Source organism: Trichechus manatus, unplaced genomic scaffold (genome assembly GCF_000243295.1).
Source record: "Trichechus manatus latirostris isolate Lorelei unplaced genomic scaffold, TriManLat1.0 scaffold00018, whole genome shotgun sequence".
NCBI lineage: Eukaryota > Metazoa > Chordata > Mammalia > Sirenia > Trichechidae > Trichechus > Trichechus manatus.
Genome location: NW_004443954.1, coordinates 15,238,386 through 15,255,826, shown reverse-complemented (window position 1 = coordinate 15,255,826; position 17,441 = coordinate 15,238,386). Strand labels below are relative to the sequence as shown.

Here is a 17,441-nt window from a genome sequence, read left to right as displayed (position 1 = left end):
GGTTCCGGATGTCCTCAATTTCTTCATTACCTTCTTTTCAATGATTCTTCTTTAATGGTTAGATTTTTTTTTTTTTTTTGTAGTCTTGCCTAGGTCTGGACGCTTGATAATTTAAGTTCTACTTATATATAGTATTGTATTTTTAGAGGTTTGCAAAATTTACATCAGACTCAAACTCTGATATTCAGAGAAAATGTAGGTCATTTATATTTGCCACTGGCTGAGAAGGCCGTATGTACTAGTTTGCTTGAAACAGCCCCTATTTACACAAGTTGCCCTGTCATCCTAACTGGTTTAGACTTTGTCCTAGATTGTTCAGTTTTCAGATAAAATATTATTAATAGTTGTATTCAAATAAGCTGAGCTGAGTAGCCAGACAGGACTTTGAATTTCTGCCATGGGCTCATCAAGGTGTGTGAGACACGTGTACAATGAACAGAATTCTCATTTTAACACATCGTTAAACCTGTAAGAAAACCAGGGACATTTCTCTCTTGGCCCCAAAACTTTAAAGTAACTAGCACCTTCCTTTCAAGGACAGCATGCAGGTCAGTCACTGATGAAAAGATAAGTACTTGGACAAGGGTGTAAAAAAAAATAAAATAAAATAAACCAAACCCATCGCCGTTGAATAGATTCTGACTCAAAGCAACCCTATAGGACAGAGGAGAACTGCTCCATAGCGTTTCCAGGGAATCTTTATAGAAGCAGACTGCCACATCTTTCTCCCATGGATGGGCAGATGAGTTCAAACTGCTGACCTTTTGGTAAGCAGCCAAGCACTTAACCACTGTGCCACCACTCCTCCCAGTTTCCCATGCGAGTAGGAAAAGTACTGGAAGCTGAAGCCCCTACCAGCAACTTAATGTACCAGGCCACAGCTCATAGGGTTAAAAGAGCACTGGGAATCCAAAAAAACCCAAAACCAAACCTGTTGCCTTCAAGTCAATTCCAACTCATGGCAACTTCATGTATTACAGAGTAGGACTGAGTTCCATAGGGTTTTCTTGGCTATAATATTTATGGAAGCAGATCACCAGGCCTTTCTTCCTGGGTGCTACTGGGTAGATTCCAACTGCCAACGTTTTGGTTAGTAGATGAGCACAAACCATTTGTACCACCTAGGGTCAGAGGGAAACACTAGGAAGTATAGATTAATGTGTTGACCCCACTGGTGGAAGAAGAATTTCTCAAGGAGTTAAAGTAATGATACCACTATCACATCCATTCATCAGATGCTCTCAACAGAAAACCGTTTATTTTCAATAATGGTTCATTTGTTTGTTTTATCCAATTCATGTAATCAAAGTAAACCTCTTAGATGTTCATTCTGTCCAAGGTAAACCTCTGATATTATTTTAAATGTTTCAGTAATTTAGTTAAGAAGTAAACATTTTTTTAAAATTATTTGTTTTGTGGTAATAATACAAATTTTGGTGGAGAATAACAGTGAGGTAAAAAAAAACAGTATTCTAACTAAATCAAGAAGAGTATTAATAAGAGATGTATTTGGGATTTGGGTGCATGGGCAATTTATAAATATACCCAAAAAAAGCAGCAATATTTTGTCAATGAAAATGGAAATTCTAGTTTTCAAAATTTATATATACATATGCACACATGTTTAGAATAAATGAAGTAGGATAATTTTTTTGACGAGACTGATGTTGAGAACAAGAAGAATTTCAGCATGACAGAATACATTTTCTCTCTTCACTTCTCTTCATCAGAGTTGGGAATAGTTCAGCCTTTGAAGAATTACTTTGTTAAGTCAGCCTATGTTGCCCACATTATAAAACGAGAGCATTTCTATAAATGAGTCATCCACATTTTAGTTGCATTGCTTTTAAGATCAGTTGAAAAACTTAAATTATTCAACAAATGAGGTGCCCCCCAAAAATCAGCTTTTGAAGCTTTTAGTAAATTGCAACAGTCAAAAGCTTATAAAAAGGAAAACACTGAAATTTATCCCCACAAACAAAGACAGGAACTGAACAAATTAAATAATGAGAGCTCGAATGTTTTACAAGATTTAATTTTCAAATTTTATATTTTCCCTTTGGAATATCTCGACTTTAGAGAAGAATCTTCTCATTGGAACTTCTGTTTTTAATTGGACGAATTTATATTCTCTACCAGAATGAAAAGAAGTTGATTTAAGAAGGCCTAAAATTTTGCAACATCTATATTTGGCGGGGAGTCCCTGGGTGTGAAAACTATTAACATTCCTGGCTTCTAACCAAGAGGCTAGACGTTTGAGTCCAGCCAGAGCTGCCTTGAATAAAAAGCCTGGTGACCTACTTCCAAAAAATCGGCCGTTGAAAACCCCATGGAGCACAGTTCTACTATGACACACATGGGTCCACCGTGAGTCAAAATTGACTCAACAGCAAGTAGTAAAAAATACGTATTTGGTGAAAAGAATCATAGATACAATTTATGTTTTTGTTTTCTTAACTTTTTGCCAGGGAAAGATACTCCGAATGGAGACAAAACAACAGTAACTGTGGAAATATTTGGACTCAAATACATTACATATATCCTCCATTTAGCAAACTTGCTTGGTGTTTACTATAGACAAAATATTGCTTCAGTTAAATATATTATGGTTTACAGAGCAGAGTCAATTAAGCTGTCAACAATTTTAACCATAAAAGAAAACTTGGAAGAAGATTATAGGTAAATTTATGAAAAAAATTAAAATAAACCCATGTTGAAAAAACATATTACATATATATCTACGTACGTATGTAAATACATACATTCTTAAAAAAAAAAAAACAGTGATGCAGTGTATTAAACACAGAGATGACTGAGAAGCAGATTCAAATACATAAATACATACCAAAAGTAATTATTCTGTTAATGTCGCATTTTAATGTTCAGATGTTCAATATAAAGAAGTTTTCTTATTTTGCTTTAATGCATAGAAATATATGCTGTCTTTATTTTTAGAAATAATTTCATTTTGAAGATAATTTTTGAATTGAACTCTTTTATTTGTTTATTTTTAACACTCCCTTTAACTTCCAAAAGTGCCCTGTGAATTATGTGATGGTTCAATTTTTAATGAATCCTTCTAAAATCACACCCATTGGTTAGCAGGGTCGGGGAGTAGATATTTGATTAAATAGCTAACCTGATTAAAACTTAGTCCAGTCGACCATTTAATGATCCTTTTAGACATGCATACTCTCTCTGGGGAAATGTTTGCAGTGCCTCGGATTGGTTCCCCTCCCACTGCTTCTCTCCCTAAGGTGAGATGTGTGTGCAGGTAACTTATGTGACTGGTAGACAAAGGATGAGTTTCAGGCTCCTCTGGTCTCCAAGGCAATGTCTGTGCCACCTGGTTGCTGGGCACCTCACAGGCTTCCGAAGTTCATATGTGCACCTGGTGAGCATGCAAAGCTTTAACAGGCCCACCTTTACCTCAGCTCCTCCAAAGGAGTTAAAAGGATAGAGCAGATCAGGGATTGGTGAGCGTGGCTAAAGCTAGAACAGATCAAGGCTTCAGTAGAATTTCTAGACTCATTTATCTCTCTCTAAATCACAGTTCACTAAAATGCCTTTTTAGCTGAGATTATGACACAATCAATGTTCTCATACTGTGTGCCTGAATACACATACACACACACACACATACACACACACACACATACACCCCTGAGACTACAGTGTTCCTATATGCCTATCCACCTGTTAATGTCGAGGTGCTATAATACAACCAAAGCTTGGTTTAAAGTAATTAATATTTTTAATAAACTGTAACAAAAAAACAGGTGAAACAAACTAACATTAGCCATGAACATTACCACTGGGAAAGAAAGATCGAGCCTTGATCAAAACAGAAAGAATATCACAAATAATAGTGAGCCTATAGAGACTGTGAGCCTTGACCCTGCTACCAGAAAGGAGACGAAAGCTTCTTTGCAAAAGGCAGACACCCATTTCTCAAGGGTGGCTTGAGGACTGAAGGCATGGAGATAGATTACATGACTTCTCAAAGTCTTTTCCAAGGATGCAGTAAATATTCTTAAGAAAAAAAAGTGATTCTGGCAACAAGAAGAAATATCTAGGGAGAAAGGGAATATCTGTAAGCCTAAGGATAAACACACTATTTCAAATGTAATGTTATTTAATGTTACTTCATTTTTCACTGAAACCACTAACAACTATGATTTTTCAGTCCCTAAAATGAGGGTTGCCATGAATCAAAATCAACTCAGCAACCAGTTCACATTTTTTTGTTGCTGTTGTTTTGGTTTAAAATCCTAAGCTCTTTGCATGTTTCTTAACATTTTCCCATTTTTTAGTCATTGACAATATTTTTAGTAGTCATTTATATTGAATAAAAGGTTCCTGGATAGTACAAGCTGTTTATAATCAGCTCCTAACCTCAAGGTTGGCTGTTTGATCTCACCCCGCAGCACCACGGAAGAAAGGCCTGGTGGTCTGCTCCTGTTATTGTTATAGCCAAGAAAACCCTTTGGAGCAGTTCTACTCTGTAACATGATGGCAGTGGGTTTGTTTTTTGGGTTTTGGTTGGTTTTTTTGTTGTTGTTGTTTAAATTGAATACATATTTTCCATTTTTTATGATAAACAGATATTTTGTTAATATTATTTTTAAGTATTCTATTTTAAACATGGTCTTGTGTGTATTTTTGTCATTTACACATTGATTCATATTGGGCTATGTTATATTTTCAGTTGATTTCATAGGTGGACTTGATACACACTCCTACTACCAAGATCATATTGAGTTAAAGCCTGTTAAACCTGTAAGTAAAGGTGTGATGATACGGAAGATATTAATCCTTCTAACTTAGCCAAAACTAACCAACCCTAAAATAATTTGGACCTGTTACTACTAACCATTCATTTAATATTCTGCTCATATTTTAAACACACCTTTCACATGTTATCCAACATCATCATTATTACCATTCATTCCAAAAAAGGATTTGACAGGTAGTTGGAGTTATATTTTGAAAATGATATTTTTATTTTATTTCTCTTATCAGTAGTTGATTGCCAAATTAGAAAAAAAAAAAAAAAAAAAACAGGATTATTTAGTCTTCAGAAGAAAAGACTGAATATGTGTCTTGGGAGCAGCATATTGGAGTGAAAGGGGTGAGAGATTCAGGTTAGAAGACAGGCTTTACGTGTGTGGTCTCAGGTGTCATCCTTGACCTCGCTGAGATTTGGTTCTGTCATCTATAAAATGGTTCCATAGATGTGGGGGGGGGGGATAATTTATGTTTAGTATATACAATGCGGCCTTTCACTGTGCCTAGAAAAGAATGGATGCTACATAATCAGTGATTATAATATTCAAATATTTGAGTAACAAGTTCAAGAACAAGTTTTCTATATCCTTAAAGGACCTTGAAGGAAGCCAACAAAAGAAAAAAAAGCACCTAAAATTAGACAGATTTCAGTTGAGAAAGAACTGAAAAAAATAAGAAAGAAATCTTGGTCATTTGACTGACAAAATACTAAAAAGCAGGGAAACATATAGTGACTCCATTCATTGAAAACTCTAAGGAGCAAATAGACTTCTGTATAAAATAATAACAGCTATCAAGTGCTGAGCACTTTACATATATTATCACACTTAATTCTCATAAAAATACTTTAAATTTCTAATTAATATCCCTACCTTATAAATAAGAAAAGTGAGGCTTGTAGAGTTTAAGGCAACTTTCCCAAAGTCCCACTATTAGTAAGTGGTGGCCCTGGGATCTTTCCTGGATGGTAAATGATCACCTTGCCTGATATTGTGAACTTCCTCACAGTAACCCTATTCTTTCAGCCCAGTGCTCTGTAATTACATGGTAATAAACTATTTAAAACAGCTCTAAATAATTTGTTTGAGTCACTGGTATCATAAACATGTCTGAGAGGCTCCCTCTGCTGCCTCTTTGCCATGAGGGATCCTGCCCAAATCTGCAACTGCCATCCAGCCTCTTTGGGGATGGAAACCCTAAGAAGTCTGTACTGGCTCCTCTGCCCCTCCAGGAAGGACGACATAGTGACCGAGAGGAGCTGAGAGTACACCCAGACGCTCAAGCTCTTTTGAATCTGGAGAGAATGACGAAATGAGTGAAATTCATTAGGAACATATGCAAGGAAGAAAAAATTATTAATTGGAGAAAAATTGAATTAATTTTATTCTGGCAGAATGATCTAAAGGACACACGGCTCACAAGCTGTAAAATCAGCACTGTGCCTGTCACATGACAAATGGTTAAATACATTTTGGTTTCTTAAAGCAAATCTAATTTGGAGGAATATTCACCGTCTCCCACACTCCAGGACCAGTCACCACCTTATTATTCATGCTTCAGTGCTTGAGGAATGATGTGCTTGGAAAGCTGACATGGATTTGGGGAACTTGGAAGGAATTGTAATGATAATAAAGATGATCAGTTCATTGGAAGTGAGAACAGAGCTGAAACAATGCCTAATGGTGACTTGGAGAGTCTTTATATATTTGTTATGTGGTCATAGGATGATGAAAGATTTATTTCATTGCCACTGTGAAAAAAATAACTCAGCAGAGAAATTGCAATATGAAAAACGTTGGCCAGATATAAGAAAGAGCTTTCTATTAGGAAAGGTTGTTAAAAACTGCAATTGATTAATGTTGATAATAGAATCTCCTTTCTTGAATGACTTTACAGAATGAACACATGCAAATCTATGTATTTCAATAGGTTCTTCTGTGGCATGGCCCAGAGACAGATGGCTTCAATTTGTGGTCTCTAAAGTCTCTTCTAGCTCTGTGAATCAAGAACACAAAAAACATCCTCTTAAGATCACCTAAAAAGCTTTGCTCAACTCTGCTATCTTCTCAAAGGTTTCACTCAACAACCATTCACTACTAAACTCTCCTGTTTTGCTGAATGTAGCATAAACCACAGACTGCAAGAAGCAATAGACCAAGTTTCTGCTTTAACAGATTACGCATGTTATTATGTCAGATAACTATGGAATGCCTTTCAGCCATGAAGGAAGCAGGAGTCTGAAAGATCAAACTAAACGTGAATTAAAATCATTGTGTACGCTATTACAAGAACGCAAGAAAAGTTTCAAACACAGAAGAAAACATTTTGATGGTTACGAGGGTGGGGAGGGAGGGAGAGGGGAATTCACAAACTAGATAGCAGACAAGAATTATCTTAGCTGAAGGGAAGGACAACACACAATACAGGGGAAGTCAGCACCACTGGACTAAACCAAAAGCTAAGATGTTTCCTGAACACAACCAAACACTTGGAGAGACAAAGTAGCAGGGGTAGGGGTCTGGGGACCATGGTTTCGGGAGACATCTAGGTCAATTGGCATAACAAAGTTTATTAAGAACATGTTCTGCATACCACTTTGGTGAGTGGAGTCTGGGGTCTTAAACGCTTGTGAGCAGCCGTCTAAGATGCATCCATTGGTCCCAACCCACTTAGAACAAAGGAGAATGAAGAACACCAAAGACACAAGGAAAATATTCGCCCAAGAGACGGAAAGGGTCACATAAACAAGACTCCATCAGCCTGAGACCAGAACTAGATGGTGTCCAGCTACCACCAATGACCGCCCTGACAGGGAACACAACAGAGAGCCCCTGACGGAGCAGGAGAAAAGTGGGGTACAGAAATCAAAGTAATATAAAATGACCAGACTTAACAGTCTGACTGAAACTAGAGGAACCTCAGAAGACATGGCCCCAGACTCTCTGTTAACCCAGAACTAAAACCATTCCCGAAGCCAACTCTTCAAAGATTAGGCTGGACAGTAAGACATAAAACGATACTCATGAAGAGTGTCTTAGTTCAAGTAGATACACGAGACCAAATGGGCAGCTCCTCTCTGGTAGCAAGATGAGAAGGCAAAAAGGGAGAGGAGCTGGTTGAATGGACACAGGAAATCCGAGGTGGAAAGGGGGAGTGTGCTGTCATGTTATAGGGATAGCAACTAGGGTCACATAACAACGTGTGTATAAATTTTTGTATGAGAAACTAACTCGAGCTGTAAACTTTCACCTAAAGCACAATTTAAAAAAAAAAAAATCATTGTGTACTAAGCAGTCTAAGAGGTCAGTATATGTGCTCTCACCAGTATGCAAACCATGCGGCACTTTTCCAGTAGGCATCAGCCGTTCTTCTAGATTTCTTTAATAAGATATTTATATTGAATTCCATTTTTCTCACCTCAGTGATATCATAACACCACCCAGCAGCAGCTATGAGAAAAAGTCAATCTTTTGTACTAAATCATTAGAGAGGGGAATGAATGCTGATTTTAAGCTTTCATTAAGTCTCTTTAATCTCTATGGAGTACAAAGCCAGGTTTTATGAGGAAGCAAATTTATTAAGGGAGTCCAGAGAATCCTTAGCATATTCCCAAGTATATGTTTGTGTGGAGGTAGCTTTCTACTCTAGACAGGTAGTTAGAAGCAAACAGTCCAATTACAGGAAATGATGCAGAGTGGTACCAGAAAAACCAACCAATCAAGAGTCAACTCCGACTCATGGTGACCCAATTTGTGTCAAAGTAGAACAGCACTCCACAGGGTTTTCAATGGCTGATTGTTCAGAAATAGATTGCCAGGCCTTTCTTCTGAGGTGCCTCTGGATGGGCTCAGTTAGCAGTTGAGTACGTTAACCGTTTGCACTACTCAGGGATTCTGCAGAATAATACAGGAAGCACTACATCTCATGTTTTGATTGTGTTATTGCTTGGAACCAGAAAAATATAACTTTCAAGTGCCCACAGTCAAATGTCGTATAAATGTGTATAAGTAAACACACACACACACACACACACACACCCCCCAGAAGTGATACAGAGAGACATAAAATGACCTTATCCTGGTTTTTTTTGTACTTGATTAGCTTACACACATTCGTATTTATCTAGGTGGAGGTTGCAGAACTATGTAAAATTCTGCATTTTGTCTGTCCTCTGTGGACATTTGTAGTAAGTGTAAGAGACACAGCCCTATCAGAAGACACACCTTAAAAGAGTGCTAAGTACATTTGATGAGGAAAAAACAGTCTCTTCAATAAATGGTGTTGGGGAAATTAAGTACCCACATGAAGAAAAATGAAACAAGATTCATGCTTCACACCATATACAAAACAAATCAAAATGGACTAAGGACCAAAGTGTGAAAACTAAAACCATAAAATGCTTAGAAGAAAATGCAGCGCCAAGGCTATGGGGCCTAGATTTTAACAGTGGATTATCTAATACAATAACAAAAGCCTGAATGGTAAAAGACAAAGTAAATAAATGGGATCTTATAAAAATTAAAAACTTTGGTCATCAAAAGACTTTACAAAAGAAAGTGAAAAGACAAACAACCGAGTGAGAGACTATCTTTAGAAACCACGTATCTGATAAGAATCTAATAATCAAAATATATATACAACTTCAACAAATTAGCAACAAAAAGACAAATAACCCAACCAAAAAAATGGGCAAAGAATTGAATAAATATTTCACCAAAAAGGACATTCAAATGGCCACCAAACTCATGAAAAGATGCTCAATATCATTACCCATCAGAGAGATACAAATCAAAAGCACAATGAAATACCATTTCACTCCCACTAGGATAGTTAATATTAAAAAAACAGAAAATAACAAATGTTGGCAGAGATGTGAGGAAATTGGAACCCTTTTCCATTACTGGTGGAGATGCAAAATGGTACAGCTGTTGTGGAAAACAGTGTGGCAGTTTCTCAAAAAACTAAAAATAGAACTACCACTGCTAGGAATGTATCCAAGGGACTTGAATGCAGACATATGTACCCCAATGTTCCTTGCAGCACTATTCATAATAGCCAAAAGGTGGAAACAACCTAAATGCCCATCAGTAGATGAATGGATAAGCAAGATGTGGTACATACATACAATGGAATACTGCTCGGCCAGAAAAAGAAATGAAGTCTTGATACATGCTACAACATGGTTTGAGCTTGAATACATTATTCTGAAATAAGTCAATCACAAAAGGGCTTCACTTATATAAAAAGACAAGAAAAGGCAAATGTATAGAGACTAAGATTTATTAGGAGTTACCAGGGGCAGGAGGGAGCAGGAAAGGGACGGTTATTGCTTATGGAACACTGAGTTTCAGCTCATGGTGATGGAAAAATTGCATAGATTAGGGGTAGTGTTGCACAGCTGATTAATGTGATTGCTGTCAATAACTTGTACACCTATAAAAGGTTGAAATGGGTTTGGTTCTTTGATTTGGAGGTTTAGGGTCATGGTTTCATTGGACATAGAAGTTAATTGACCTAATAACATGTTTAGTGCTTGTGTTCTACCTCCTATTTCATTGTGTAGTGCCTGGGGGCTTAAAAACTTGCAAGCAGCCATGCAAGACACAACAATTGCTGTCTATTCTCCTGGAGCAACAGAAGAAGAAGGAGAGTTAGGAATAAGAGGAGGAAATGGAATATACGGCTAATTGCCTCCCTGAACAACTGCCTCCTTTGCCATGAGACCAGAAGAACAAGATGATGCCTGGCTACCATTACTGAACATTTTGATCAAAGATTCTACAGAAGGATCCAAATCAAAATGAGGAAAATACACAACAGAATTTCAAAACCCCATGGAATCCAGAGTTTCTGGAGCCTGGAGGCTGGATGAACCCCCAAAACTATTGCCCTGAGATAATCTTTAAATCTTAAACCGATATTCCCTAAAGTCTTCTTAAAACCAAACAATAGTTTAGCTTACCTAGTAAAGAATATCTGCCTTTAGCATTGTGCTCTTTTAAGAACTATCTTTATAGGATCAAACTGAAAACAACTAGAAAGATGAGATAGGAACTTAGGGAACAGTGAGTTTAAGTTAATGGAGGAGGAACAATTCAGAAAAGGAGAGTGAGCATGACTGCACAACTTGAAGAAGGTAATCAATGTCACTGAATTGTACATACTGAAATTGTTGAATTGGTGTACATTCTGCTGTGTATATTCTCAACAAAAAATAAAATAAAATATATATTTTTTTCTTTAAAAAAGAGCAGATTTACTTCTCAGGAAGAAAAGTAGCTTGACATAAACCCATACAGCTATGAAAGAGATATGGAATTTCACAGAATATCATAATGAGCATCTACTTTACTTCAAAGTTTGTCAGAATCATGAGTGATGTATTTCCATGAAAATGGTTAGCAATTTGATAAGTGGGAAATTTAAGCTCCGTGTAGCTTAAATTCTTCACCTAAAAATAATTTGACCAGAGAAGTTCATTGAAGAAAGACAGCAGTGGAATTCCAGAACCAAGTTCTACAACAGAGGTATAGAGATCTGATTGTGTTAGAAATGTCCTCCAAGAAGACGTTGCATGACTGCAGTTATGCAAGATTCAGTGAAAACACTCACCCTGAACTTTGCCCATCTTTTTTAGCCAAATTTTTTCTAAGCCTTCCAAATGAGAACTTGCTCCTTCTCTGCTATCTTGACTCATCTGATTGCCTTTGCTGGAGATTACTTTTTCTTCATAAAAAAGAGCTACTATGGAGTAGCTGCTATTGCAATGAAGTACTAGAAGACAAGGCTAACTCCCGTTAAGGATTGAATTGTGTCCCCCAAAAATATGAGTCAACTTGGCTAGGCCATGATTCCAGTATTGTGTGACTGTCCACCATTTTGCCATCTGATGTGATTTTCCTATGTGTTGTAAATCCTACCTCTATGATGTTAATGAGGCAGGATTAGTAGCAGTTATGTTAATGAGGCAGAACTCAATCTGTAAGATTGGATTGTGTCTTAAGTCAATTGCTTTTGAGATTTATAAGAGAGAAGCGAGCAGAGAGACAAGGGGACCTCATACCACCAAGAAACAAGAGCCAGGAGAATAGCATGTCCTTTGGACCAGGGGTCCCTTCACTGAGAAGCTCCTCGATGGAAAACATTGATGACAATGACATTTCCTTAGAGCTGCCAGAGAGAGAAAGCCTTCCCCTAGAGCTAGCACCCTGAATTTGGACTTCTAGTCTCTTAGACTGTGAGAGAATAAATTTCTCTTTGCTAAAGCCATCTACTTGTGGTATTTCTGTTGTAGCAGCACTAGATAACTAAGACACCCCCATTTCCAACTGACTCCTTCATGCAGCTGCAGCCCTCTCTCATGTTCTCACTGTCTGCTCTCCACCCCTAACAGTCCAGGCCCAAAGGAAACTGACCTCTGATGGCTACGCTGTTGGATAGAGGCAGAGGCGGTGAAGCCTACTTGCTCTCTCTGAGAACAGCTGTTCTGTATCAGTATCCTCATAAGCCGCTGCCAGGCTATTTTGCATTTACAGGTCTAGAATAAGAACCAGCTAGCTAGAAGGACAAACTAGCCTACTGTGTATGAGTGTGTGTGTGTGTGCGTACATTTAAACACGTGTCCATACAATGTGGTGGTGGAGGTAGAGAGGTGAAAATGAAGTGCTTTCAAACCCTGATTTAAACGCCAACAACCACCAGGGACGCATTAGCTAACTGCAACTGCAGGAGTAGCCTCGAGGCTACAAACCACATTTACCCCATCACACCACCATTTCTTGGCCAAGCACCTAAAGACTAATAAAATAATAACTCTCTGCCATTTTCCATTTTCCTTGATTGGTTTTCACACGTCCATATTTATCTAGAGATAGGGAGTGCCGAGCTATATAAAGTTCTGCATTTTGTTTGTCCCCTGTGGGCACCCTGAGTAAGGTAAGTGTAATCTGCTCATAGTGATGGTTGGTACACTGTTCCCATCACTGAGCATGGAGTTTCATTCCCCTGGGAGCCTCCATCAGTCTCTTGAAACAGCAGGCACTTACGGAGGCATTAGCCCTTGGGGCATCTCAAGAGTGCAGAGCAGGAGAAATTTAAAGCACTCAAGGGCTTCTTAGTTGTCTCCAAGGAGAGACGTGCTTCCCTGCATCTCTGACTTACTTAGCACAAAGGTATCAGCACTTAGGGCTTATTTCTCTCCCTAGCTTTGGAGATCTCTCCTTTTGTCACTGCCATTAATAACTTTGGGATCCATTCATAAGAAATTGTCCTACCATTTCAGGGACTACAATAAAAAAAAATCCTACTGTGTACCCATTTGACCATGTAGCAATGAAATGGCTGTGTTGATATAGCTCATGTGGTTTAGATGCATTACTGTACTAGTCAGTTCATGTACCACTTTCCTTGTTAGGACTGAAAGGACAGCTGGCCGCACACAAGGGCAGACATCTGCCCTCTGCCTCACTGGGGACATGCAGACCTTCTCTTTTGACTTGTGGCCTCACTCACTGGCCCCAGAACCTTGTGGAATCAGGTTCTTATTCTGTCTCATGAAACGTATGAAGCCTTTTCCAAAATGAGAAAGCCTGTATCTGAACGATGCCCTCCAAGGAAGCTGTCAATTTCTGTCCTTCCCAGAATTCCCAGGACTTTTCTCTGTACCTGTCAATGATGTCAACGGCAAGAAAATACACTTATGCAGTTGTGTGGCCATGTAGTCCACTGACCCCCCAAAAAATTAATTAAAAGCAACATAAGTAAAAATATAAACATTTTGCTGTTTTTCCAAGAGCTGGTATCTTCTGATTTTAAAATTAAAGGCAAAGAACATAAATCACATTTTATGTTAAATACGTATTTTTCATTTTATACTTCCATAAAAAAATATTTATAATCCCCATGTTATGACAGCTTCTGGGAAGAAATAAAACATAGAAAAGAACATACAATACAGAGAAGAAAGTAAACACACATACACACCCCAGAAGTGATACAGAAAAAGACACAAAATGATAACTCTGTCTTTATCCTGTTTCCTTTCGTACTTAATTAGCTTACACTCATTCATATTTATCTAGATGAGGGTTGCAGAGCTATGTAAAATTCTATATTTTGTCTGTTCTCTGTGGACATTCATAGTAGGTGTCAGACACACTTACAAGCCTATCAGAAGACATAATTTCAAATAACACCATTATCTTATTGCTTGATTTCATTCAGGCACTCACAAGTAACAACTAACATGTCTACAAACATCTGCAAAAGAAACCATATGATCCTAAGTATCCCAAAACTCAACCTGTTCTACCAATAGAGTCACTAAAAGTGGGACAGCCAAACATTATGTGCATCTGGATGTGATGCCAATTGTCCCCTGGTTAAGAACCAGTGGGTTGGAGATGCATAGAGATGTGTTGGTCAATGACATGATGTCTGCGATTTGCTTTAAATTGCTCTAGCCAAAAAAAAAAAAAAAAAGTTGGATTGATGAAATTTGATGAGGGTAATTTTTATTTTAATTGAAGCTGGGTGAAGAGGTTCATAATACTATTCTATCTACTTTTGAGTATGTTTTATTTTTTAAAAAATCAACCTGTTAATAAAACCTAAAGCAAGATTGCCGATAAGCTTTCCTTTCAATGCTTCCTCTCAAAGTTTCTTCACTGTCTTCTTTGAAAACAGTGGAGCAGTCCAAAGGGAATCGAGTCAGATGCTCTTCTCAGTGGGAAAAACCAAAACCAAACCAGTTGCCATCGAGTCAACTCCTACTCATTGGGACCCATGTGTGTCAGAGTAGAACTGCTATGACCTTTCGGAAGCAGATCACCAGGCCTTTCTTCTGAGGCAATTTGGGGTGGGTTGGAAGTTCCAATCTTTTGGTTAGTAGCCCAGCACTTAACCATCTGCACACCCAGGGAGCCCTCTCAGTGGAAAAAGACAGATCATTTAGACCTCCTACTAATTTCAAAGAGACAATGGCTGGGATAGCCTCACTCCTCACAGACCTACTTCCCAATGCTTGAAGAAATACTTCCAGATTTCCCACCTGGCATCATAGGAGCAGGCTCAGCCTACTTCACTACTTCACTGATCCATGTCTTTAAAGCTCAGAAGCATAAACTCTTCACTATAAACCAAACTGACATTAAAGATAAATGTAGTGTGTACCTAGAAGTTCCCCCATACCCTCACTAATACCACTAATGACAAACAAAACACCTTCTCTTCTTTCCTCGTCCCCACTCTAGAAGAGATCTGTGTGTTGAGTGGATGACTGGACTTCATGACTTCGAATCTGCCTGCTAACTAGAAGATAGTGTAAAACTATAAAATTCCACCATTAGAATCTCATACCTTTATCTTTCAGATTAAATCTCAGTTAAAATGCAGAGGTGTAAGAGGGGTAGTCATCTGGGCTTTATTCAGAACTTAAAGAAATAGAAAGAGAAGATCTCAGAGAATGTGATAGGAAGATGGAGGAGTGGGGAGCTTGAGGACTCTGACTCCTGAGGGGTGCAGGAAAGAAGATAATTTACAGAGAGCAGAGTGGCTACCAAAAATCAAAACTGAAAAATTGGAAATCTTTTTGACTATTTCAAATTATGACTAAAAAAAGGCCATCCCAAGACATAAAGAGAATCGTTTAACTGAGTTAATGGAAGAGAAGTTGCTAGATGTAGATATAAAATAATGTAAGACAGAATGCTGACTGATGTGACATCTATAATTTAGTTGAAGGGAGAAAACTTACATACCTGCATGAAAACAATTAATTGTGAGGTTGGATGCTATTAATTCAACATGAGGTGTAGCTAATCGCACGAGTAGCTATTAGTAGGCTGTGAAAGCAATGTTGGCTGAGGCACAAATGGAAGCCTTCACAGAGGAGAAGAAGTTTCAGCTAAGCTTTCACAGGTGAGGAGGATTTGGATCAGCTCAGACTTTTGACATGAGAGAAATAATGAGAGCAAAAACACGTAACAAATATTTATTAAGTACCAAGGTGGTGCAAATGGTTAACACACTTGGCTGCTAACCAAAAGGTTGGTGGTTCAAGTTCATCCAGAGGTACCTGAGAAGAAAGACCTGGCAATCTACTTCTGAAAAATCAGCCATTGAAAACCCTATGGAGCACAGTTCTACAGTGGGGTCTCCATGAGTCAGAATTGACTTGACAACAACTGGTTATGGAGCAAGTTCTGTGCTGCGGTTGATTATGCAAAGATACATAAGCCAGAGCCTACCCTCCCCCCACCCCAAGCAAAGGCTTACTGCTTAGTATAGAATCAGGAATGTGCACAGAGTCTTTGTCAAATGTTTGGATACAAGAATGAGTGGAGAGGGGGATAAGGCACATAGGTCAATGGCTAGGTGGTATTAAAGCCAACTTTGGACAAGTCTTGAGTAGTCAACCAACACAATGCTGTAGGAAGATTAGACTATGGGCATGTCTAGTAATTTGGAGGATACAGACATAACACTATACTATCATCTTTATGCTCAATGCAACCAATAGAAATAAATCCACATCACACTTCAGTTGCTGTGTGGCTGGCATTTCTCTCCTAGGACATCAATCCTATACTCCAATATTTATGCCTGATTATCTTTGTTGTTGTTGTTAGTGGCCATCAAGTTGGACCTGACTCATGGTGACCCCATATATAACAGAATGAAACACTGCCTTGTCCCACACCATCCTTATGATTGCTGAAGTGCTTGACTTCATTGATGCCTTCCAACCTGGGGAGCTCATCTTCCAGCACTATATTGGATGATATTGTGCTGCTGTCCATAAGGTTTTCATTGGCTAAATTTCAGAAGTAGATCACCAGCTCTTTCTTCCCAGTCTGTTTTAGTGTGGAAGGTCCACTGGGTGCACCACCACATGGGTGACCCTGCTGATATTTGAAATACTGGTGGCATAGCTTCCATCATTGTAGCAAGACACAAACCACCGCAGTAATGACAAGCTGATAGAGGAGAGCATGCCTGATTGCCGCTGCCCTAATCTGGAAATCAGAAAGATCCAGGTTCTTAGCTTTCCTATCGCGACAGTCACAGACACAGACAGCACCAGGCACACCCCAAAGCTATTTTGCATATTGAAAAGCCCAGATGAATAGAAAGGAAACTGAGTGTTCAATTTTGCAGCTATTTCAAGTAATTCATATTTTCTGTTTTAGGTCGAAATAAGTAATGACATTGACTCTGAAATGCGGCTGCTGAACTTGAGTTAGGAAGCAAAGCATCATCGTCCAGCCCTGTGTGGATCCGACACGTCTCACTTTCCACCCAGAGGAAGGACTGTGTCTCCTGCGTTTCCAGGAATCACGGAGTTCTTTGGTCACAACTTATGTATTATTAGCCTTGTTGCTAGATGAGTTGTAGATGCTTGGGTGGGTATTTTTTTTAGTCATTTTCTTCTTATATGAATACTGGTAAATTGTAAAAAAAATTGTTTATCAATTTTTTAACAATATTTAATGTGAGGCATGCAAAATTAAAAAAAAAAAAAAATGTGACCACCTTCTACAGTCAACTCTAAGAGAAATATTAGTGTGTGTTGTTGAGAAGTTACATCAGTATTGCTGACTGATGCAGTTATTCTAGGCCCGATGACATTTGTGTTAGCAGACATTACCTGTGGT

General features: G+C 38.3%; 1 protein-coding gene across 1 annotated transcript in view; it reads left to right on the top strand.

The window, feature by feature from the left end:
- Positions 1-17,030, top strand: part of NKAIN3 (sodium/potassium transporting ATPase interacting 3) — an 831,485-nt gene extending 814,455 nt beyond the window's left edge. The window contains exons 6-7 of the mRNA XM_004372606.2: positions 4,709-4,779; positions 16,977-17,030. Of these exons, the coding sequence (XP_004372663.2) occupies positions 4,709-4,779; positions 16,977-17,030 (125 nt within the window). The remainder of the gene's footprint in view (positions 1-4,708; positions 4,780-16,976) is intronic.
- Positions 17,031-17,441: the final 411 nt, after the last annotated feature.